This window comes from Atta colombica, unplaced genomic scaffold (genome assembly GCF_001594045.1).
Source record: "Atta colombica isolate Treedump-2 unplaced genomic scaffold, Acol1.0 scaffold96, whole genome shotgun sequence".
NCBI lineage: Eukaryota > Metazoa > Arthropoda > Insecta > Hymenoptera > Formicidae > Atta > Atta colombica.
In genome coordinates, this window is record NW_017259590.1 from 2153023 (window position 1) to 2161451 (window position 8429).

Sequence of the window (8429 nt, forward strand, 5' to 3'; positions counted from 1 at the left end):
TATATATATGATATCATGTAGATATGTTTATATTATAATTTGTAACTATATATAATCAGGGTAGGAAAGGAGAACCAGGACAGGTCTCAGAGAAAGGACAGAAAGGTGAGCCAGGAATGCCTGGAATACGAGGTCCTCTAGGCCCTCCAGGACGAGATGGTATTGATGGAGCGAAGGGTGAATCTGGAAAACCAGGCATTGGCAGGGACGGATTGCCTGGATTAAAGGGTGAGTCGGGTGTACCAGGTCGAGATGGATTACCAGGATTTCAAGGTCAAAAAGGTGATACTGGTGTAAGAGGATTCCCTGGAATAAAAGGCGATTATGTAAGTTTCCGTAATCAACAAAAGTATTAAAAAATAGAGAATTTTGTAATTATAATTTCATTTCCCTTTTATTATTATTATTAGGGTCCACCGGGTATACCTGGAGAACCTGGTCCGCCCGGTATAGACGGACTTCCTGGAGAGGTTGGTGAAATCGGACCACAGGGAGTACCTGGTTTCTCTGGAGTTGATGGCGAGATGGGCCCTCCTGGCCGACCTGGACTCGATGGTATTAAAGGAGATCGCGGTTTACAAGGTAATTTTGTAAAACAGATTTTGTAAAATACTATCAATCACAAGTGTAATACTAGTTACAAAATATAAAAACATTACATTAAAAAAAAATTATATTCTCATAAAAATCATTATCACTTTACAATTAATTATTAATATATTCTAAATTAATTATTAATATGATTTATAAAACAAAGAAATTATCAAAGCATCTTAATTATTTTATTCAATCATGAGTTATTTAATAATATATTGTACTAGATAATTACTATAATATTTATCAATATAAAAAAAAACGGATTTATATACGTAAAGTAATTCGATCATGTCAAATAAAATTAAATTTTAGGACTCGTCGGATTGCCCGGTATTCAAGGAGCAATAGGAGAAAAGGGAGATCGTGGTCCGCCAGGACCTACAATCCAGATTAAAGGTGAAAAGGGTGAGCCAGGTATTCCTGGATTTTCTGGAGAAAAAGGAGAGAAAGGAAATCAAGGTGTAATAGGTATCTCTGGTTATGACGGTGAAAAGGGCGACAGAGGTCTACCTGGACTCGAAGGATCTCCTGGACCTCATGGTGCTCCTGGATCTAAAGGTACATTTTTTATTTACTATATACTTAAATAATAATGAACATTTTAATATAAATGTATACAATGAATTACAAAAAATATTCAATCAAACTGCAATTCTTTATCTATATTTTAAATATTAATAAAATAATTGTTTTCTATATTTCTGTAATTGTATTTCTTAATTTAATGCATATTTATAAAGCATTATATGTCTCATATAGGTGACCAAGGACCTGCTGGTATTCCTGGAATTCCTGGAGTTACGATAAAGGGCGAGAAAGGTTTGCCTGGTCTATTGGGTAAGCACGGTAGAGACGGATTTCCAGGACGACCTGGTGAGAAGGGTGAACCAGGATTGCCTGGTTTGCCTGGACCAAAAGGAGATATTGGTCCTTATGGGCCAGTTGGACCTCAAGGTGAAAAAGGTGATCAAGGGCCACCAGGTCTGACTGGACCTCCAGGACGCGATGGCAATTCAGGTCTCGAAGGTGCACCTGGATTACCTGGTGAGAGAGGTCAAAAGGGTGATCAAGGACTGCCTGGATTATTCGGTGCTCCAGGACAAAAAGGAGAATCCGGTTTTCCAGGTGCTAATTATTATTATATTTATTTCTAATTAATTAAAAAACTATTACTATATAAATTATATAAATTAAACTATATAAATTATATAAAATAAACTATATAAATTAAAAATAATTATTAAATAGAGTGAGTATTTCAATAATATATTGCAGATAAATATGTACGAATAATACATTGTACATAAAAGCATTCTTATTAAATATACAATAACTTTAATCCTTGGATAAAGTAATTATAATAAATAATTATATATATATTCATTTAATATTTATTGTACTTTTATCATTAAAGATAATATATTTTTTGTTCGTATTAAAACGACGAAGAAAATCATTATTTATTAATTCTTGAACGACAATATGATGTTTAGTAATTCATTTTTAGGACCAAATGGATTGGATGGACCTCAAGGAGAAAAAGGTGAAAGAGGTTGGGATGGTGTAAATGGTTTACCTGGACCAATTGGTCAAAAGGGTGATAGAGGATATCCTGGTACAGTTGGATTAATGGGTGCGGTTGGTTACGAAGGTGAAAAAGGTGAAAAAGGTGAAGACTGTCTCGAACCGCCAATGGGACCTAAAGGAGATCGCGGATATCCAGGTATGTTTATAGTAATTTTTACAAATATTTATATTTTATATATATTTGCTCAGTTTTTAAAATAAACAAAGTCCACATTAGCACAAGTATATACTTAGTAAGTAATAAATTTGAATCAAATTACGTTCCTTAAAGTTGTTGAGTTAAATTATTCAATCCCAATATTTTAATTAAAATTTAAATTAATAATATTGAGGTGGCAATCTATAGAAATAAAAAAATAATTACAAGAGAGTATAATTTGGCATTATGAATTTAACAATGTATGTGCGTACGTAAAGATTTGTTATAAAAAGTATAACGCAAAAAATAAAATTTTCTATTGTATCACTTATTTATCTAAAATATTATTATTAATTTATCTAAAATATTACCCGGATTTTTTATTATATTATTTAATACGATACATCTAAAATAAATATTTTTTAGGTCCGACCGGACTACCTGGTCCTCAGGGAGAAAAAGGACTTTCAGGTCCGCCCGGTTTCTCTGGCGTAGATGGTATTAAGGGTGCGCAAGGTTTTATTGGTCCACCGGGAGCACCTGGATTATCAGGATTACCTGGACCTGTCGGTGCACCTGGTTTACCGGGTCTTCAAGGTCCCGTCGGTGCGCCAGGACTCATCGGCGAGCCCGGTGCACCTTGTGAAACGACACCTGATTATCTCACTGGTATCCTTCTGGTTAAACACAGCCAAAGTCAAAGCGTGCCGATTTGCGAACCAGGCCACATAAGACTCTGGGAGGGATACAGCTTGCTCTACACTGACGGCGATGAGAGAGCGCACTCTCAAGACTTAGGTAAGTCTTATTTCTCAAATTATATATCTTAATATATTAAATTCAATAAATATATTTAAATTTATTATAACAAGAGACTTCATTATTTAATTTTATTATATAACATTAATAAAAAAATTGGAATCTTTATTCATCGATAATAAATATAAAAATTAATTTATATAATTAGTATTGACAAAATTAAGATGTATTTTTTATTGTTCATATTGTTAGTATTTTAGATATATTTTATAAATATGCATAAAAAGAGACATAATAAAATTTTATTTATTTAAAATATAATCATCAACAACATGATTTTCTATTCAATCTAAAAATAAATATAAGATAATTATTGATAATAAAATGAAACGTAACTTCACAGTAATATAGATTTTCTTATATTTACTTTGTCGTCTATTTGATACGGAAAATAAAAAAACACAATATTTAGAGAAATCTCATTTTTTTATTTTTATTGTTATAATTTTATCAGATTAGATTCATAACTTTATTACGGACTTTCTGACCTTATTTTCTATGAACGTAGTTTGTCGAAGATTTACGCGATTAATTCTGATTATCTAGATTAAATTGTTATTACTCGTATTTGAGCATTAATAGACACTTAAATTCATTATTCAATGGATTTATATGCATCGCGTCACATATTTTTGCAATCATGATCTAATTAGCATCGATTAAGCACATATTTGCATTTAATAAAACAGGCCATGCTTGTTTTTTTTGTAAGTCTTGCCCTCAGTGGGAGATATTGCGATCGCACGAGATAATGCGATTTTTTGATCTCAAAGCAATAAAATTCCATTTTTTAACCTAAACAAACTCGTCCAATGAATGATTATAAAACAGGTTATGCCGGCTCGTGTGTAAGAAAATTCTCAACGATACCCTTCCTGTTCTGCGACGTCAACAACGTCTGCCATTACGCTAGTCGCAATGATCGTTCTTACTGGCTATCTACCAATAGACCAATTCCCATGATGCCCGTCGAAGAGGCGGCGATAGAAGAATATATCTCCAGGTACGGGTTATGCTATTCACTATGCATATTGTGTGTCGCCTAGATTTTTATTGCGAACGCACATAAAGTTTCTGCATTCCTTAGAAAATAGTCATAAAAGTTATACAACGAAACTGAATATTTTTTCAGTCATGCTAAATTTTATGATATAAAAAAGCATTTTATTTTTGTTCTACCATTAATAATTAAGTATGTTTTCAGTTTTGTTTTTTCGATTTTCCAACAATTAAGTCTTTAACTTATTATCAAATCTAAATATATAATTGAAATTATAATTAAAAAGCTGTATCATATAAGATTTTTATATCTTTGAGTTTTAAATGATGTTGACGCATCAATATATCAAATATATTGATTTAAAAATGTGCAAGATTAGCTAAAATTTAATCAATATGCATAATACTAATCATCGAAAAAATTAATGTAAAAATCGATGTAATATATTTTTATGTCCAATTTCCTATTCCTATTTATTTTCTATTTCTATCTATAGCCATTTTTCTACAAATAAACTAGTCTTTTTTGGCGTATAAAAATTTTCGGTTAATACACAGTTCTTTAGTATTATGAGAATTTAGACGTTGAAGACTGATATAGATCATACAGATTTCACTAACTAAATAAATTTCTGACTTCTGCGATAGATGTGTGGTATGCGAAGTTCCGGCCAATGTGATAGCGGTACACAGTCAAACGATAAGCATTCCAGAATGTCCGGCGGGATGGACCGGTCTTTGGATCGGTTATAGTTTTGTAATGGTAAGTAATTTTTCCTATTGCCGTTGCATAGCGTAAGATATAACTTCATATTTTCCATTTAACATTGTCTTTCAATAAAAATAAGTGATATATTTTTTAACTGACAAAATTATCAGCTCTATAAAGCTGGATCAAATCAGCAGAATCAAGTCGGATCTATTGTATTAATTTCTGATATTATTTTTCTTTTTTCTTTTATTTTGAATTGGTCGTGCCGGCTTAATATTAAGCTAGCATCGCACTGTCATGATTTTTTTCGAAGTGACACACAGTACAAAATTATCATTAATAGTATAAAATGAGTATTAAAAATTCCAATAAGTTCGATTCTACTGATTTGGTCCTGCTAGCTTTATAGAGTTAAAATTATCAATGTATCGCAACTATCTTAAATCGATTACATTTTGCTTTAATCAATTATTAAATTAGTTTAAAAGTAGCAATAAAAAAATAGAAATAAAGAAAAAAAATTAATATCAAATAAATTAATTAAATAAATTAAATTAAACATAAATTAAATAAATTCGATCGCACGGTAATTTTGACAAACATTAAAATTATACTGAAAGTTGAGAAATGGAAATGTGATTTTATGATGTGTAATTAAAAAACCTTTCATATGCACTAAAAAATAAAATTTCAACATAAAATTTTCAACAGAACTATTTTAAAAAAAATTAACAAGACAAATCGAATTTATATCAAAAGTACATTAATGTTTAAATATCATTAATGTTTAAAATTACTTTAATGTTTAAATGTCTTTTACTAAAAAATTTGCATTTCACACAAAGTTGTATTTTTATCTTTTATAGTAGTTTTATACAATTATTTTTCTCCTAAATCGTCTAAGTTCGGAATTTGCTTCATATTCAGTTAGAAAGCTCACATCAATCATACTCGAAATAAGGCAAACTTTCATCCCAATGTGCTCAGGAGGCAAAGATTTGTCTCTCGCTGAAAAAGAGATCCATTTTATTCGAAACGTTCTTTCTTTCTCAATAATTTGATGATATTTGAGTAGCTAATAAATGAGGCAATTTTACTAACAATTTCTAATGTTTAACTTTAATTGGCATTTGTTCAAACATTAACTATAAATTCAAAAATTTTTTTTACGTCGTGAAAAATTTTATAAATGTTTTTCACAATCTTATATATATTAAATGATCTTATTCCTCGAATTTTCATCTTCAAAATGAAAAAAATCGTTCGATTACATAACTTTAAATAAAAATACAATAATTTAAAATATACTGGATCCGCGAATACACTGAAAAGAAATTTATTAATAAGTATTTGGACAGTACTAATTAAATATTTACTAAAAATATATTTATTATATTTGGTACAAGAATTAATTTGATTTAATTATCATTTTTTAAAATAGATATTTATTTGCCATAAATGTTTAATCTGTACTATAAAATATGTATTAAGATTTAGTAAATTATTTTTTTAATGTACCTATTAGGATAGAATAAAGACAAAGGATAGGATAGAAAAAGACTAAAGAAAATTCAGATTCAGCTGTGGTTTTGGATCATTCAGCTGGAATTATAAAATTCTAGTAAAAATGTAAAAATTGGAAATATAAAAATTGGATGCTTAAATATTAAAAAAAATATCTTTGCCATCTTTTTAGCATACCGGCGCAGGTTCCCAGGGGGGCGGTCAATCTCTGTCGAGTCCTGGTTCCTGCCTGGAGGACTTCCGCGCCACACCGTTCATCGAGTGCAATGGCGCCAAAGGACACTGCCATTACTATTCTAATCAGTACAGCTTCTGGATGGTGACCATAGAAGACAGCCAGCAGTTCAGGAGCCCCGAAAAACAGACCCTAAAGGCGGGTAATCTTAGATCCCGAATAAGTCGCTGCCAAGTTTGTATAAAGAATACATAAACGTACGTGCCACCGTTACACATAGAACACATACATGGACATACATACACACATACATATACATTTATAACAACATACACACATGACATACATGCAATACACTTCTTTTTCTCCCTTTTTTTTACACGAGAACCGAAGCGAAATTATCATTACGAATATAAACGAGCAGTGATTGAAACCGATACAATTTCATCGAGTACAGTGTCTCGACATTAGAGATTCCACGCGGAAATGATCTCTATGTTTATTCGAGATAATGAAAATTCGTTCGATTCGCGCGGGATACATTTTGTCGCGTCTCCGTAGCACGGAAAATTGAACTCGTCGGAATTGTGCTGGTTCCATTCTCTGATAACAAGGAAGAAAAGAGCAGTAACGTTTCGCGAATGGTACGATGGAACGGAAGTTCAGACGACATCGTCCGCTCCGCGTCGACGATGTTAAGAAATAAAGAGAACGGACGTATCCTTCTCTCCTGTGATTCCCTCTGCCTCAAATGTGTTCCGCAGCCACGTCTTGTCCTCATTATTTCCTGCCTCCTCGCTCCTCATTGTCAGAACGCTTCCAATGCTCTGGATAGTTTCTTTTTCCGAGAGCCACCCTTCTCATTCGTTATCTGCTCTCTTTTATCCTAGCGCTTCCTCTCTTTCGCCATATGTGTTTTCTTCTTTTTTATATGTATAACTATTCAAGCAAGTGCCTTTATAGCGTACTCTATTCTAGCATGTAAAATAATATATATTTATATTCTCTCGTATGAATCTCGTATTGAAGTCTAAGTTTATTGTACCACCACGGACACTGCCCATATCCATATGGCACATTTTACATATTGTATATTAATATAAACGATCTTAGCCTGGTAATCGTGTGACGCCAAATATTTAAATAAATAGGTATTTTGCTACGTAGCTAATAAAATTCTATTTTCAAACCGACTCATTTTTACTTGTTTATATCTGTTCCTAAATAGTGCGCCAGTGCGACATTTGCATATAAAGCAATGAAAAATTTTTATAAAAGCCCGAGGGAAAACGTGATAAAAAAAGAAATGATTGCTCATTCAGTTCATATTCAGTTCATATTAGTCTATCAATTTTATACGCGAATATTTTGCAAACGACAAAAGCGGATTGATAGCTTCATCCATATTACTGTTGTGCATGTCCTTTACATAGTTTAAAATGCGCAAAGAAAAGTGTATTTTAATCATCTCACTTGCAACATTTTCTCGAGTGTCTTTTTCCGCAGTGCATAATTACTGCAAGACTTTAATTGAATTCAAGAGATATTTTGCACGGAATACTCATTTTATCGCGAGAGTAAGAAATTTATTCCGGCAAATCTCTATTGTCAGAAGAGTTTATTTTGTCTGCAGATGCAGCTATTACATAGATAATATTATATAGCATCTTATTATATAGATGATAATTGCTATAAAAATTTGCCAGTAGAGAAGTACGACATATATGTATAAAGAAAAAAAAACAGTTTTATAGAAATGTTTAAAAATTTTTATAAATATAAATCTATATAGAAAAATTTAGCTAAATATAGATCTAAAAATAATTATGTAGGACACTTAAACTGGTTGCTTGTTAGAATATTAAAAATGTTTTGTA

At 31.4% G+C, this 8429-nt stretch overlaps 1 protein-coding gene across 1 annotated transcript in view; it reads left to right on the top strand.

Moving 5' to 3' along the window:
• Positions 1-7743, top strand: part of LOC108693701 (collagen alpha-1(IV) chain) — a 26010-nt gene extending 18267 nt beyond the window's left edge. The window contains exons 19-27 of the mRNA XM_018202763.1: positions 60-326; positions 411-582; positions 910-1155; positions 1357-1722; positions 2105-2320; positions 2750-3121; positions 3974-4145; positions 4790-4904; positions 6550-7743. Coding sequence (XP_018058252.1) covers positions 60-326; positions 411-582; positions 910-1155; positions 1357-1722; positions 2105-2320; positions 2750-3121; positions 3974-4145; positions 4790-4904; positions 6550-6807 — 2184 coding nt within the window. The 3' untranslated portion in view covers positions 6808-7743. The remainder of the gene's footprint in view (positions 1-59; positions 327-410; positions 583-909; positions 1156-1356; positions 1723-2104; positions 2321-2749; positions 3122-3973; positions 4146-4789; positions 4905-6549) is intronic.
• Positions 7744-8429: the final 686 nt, after the last annotated feature.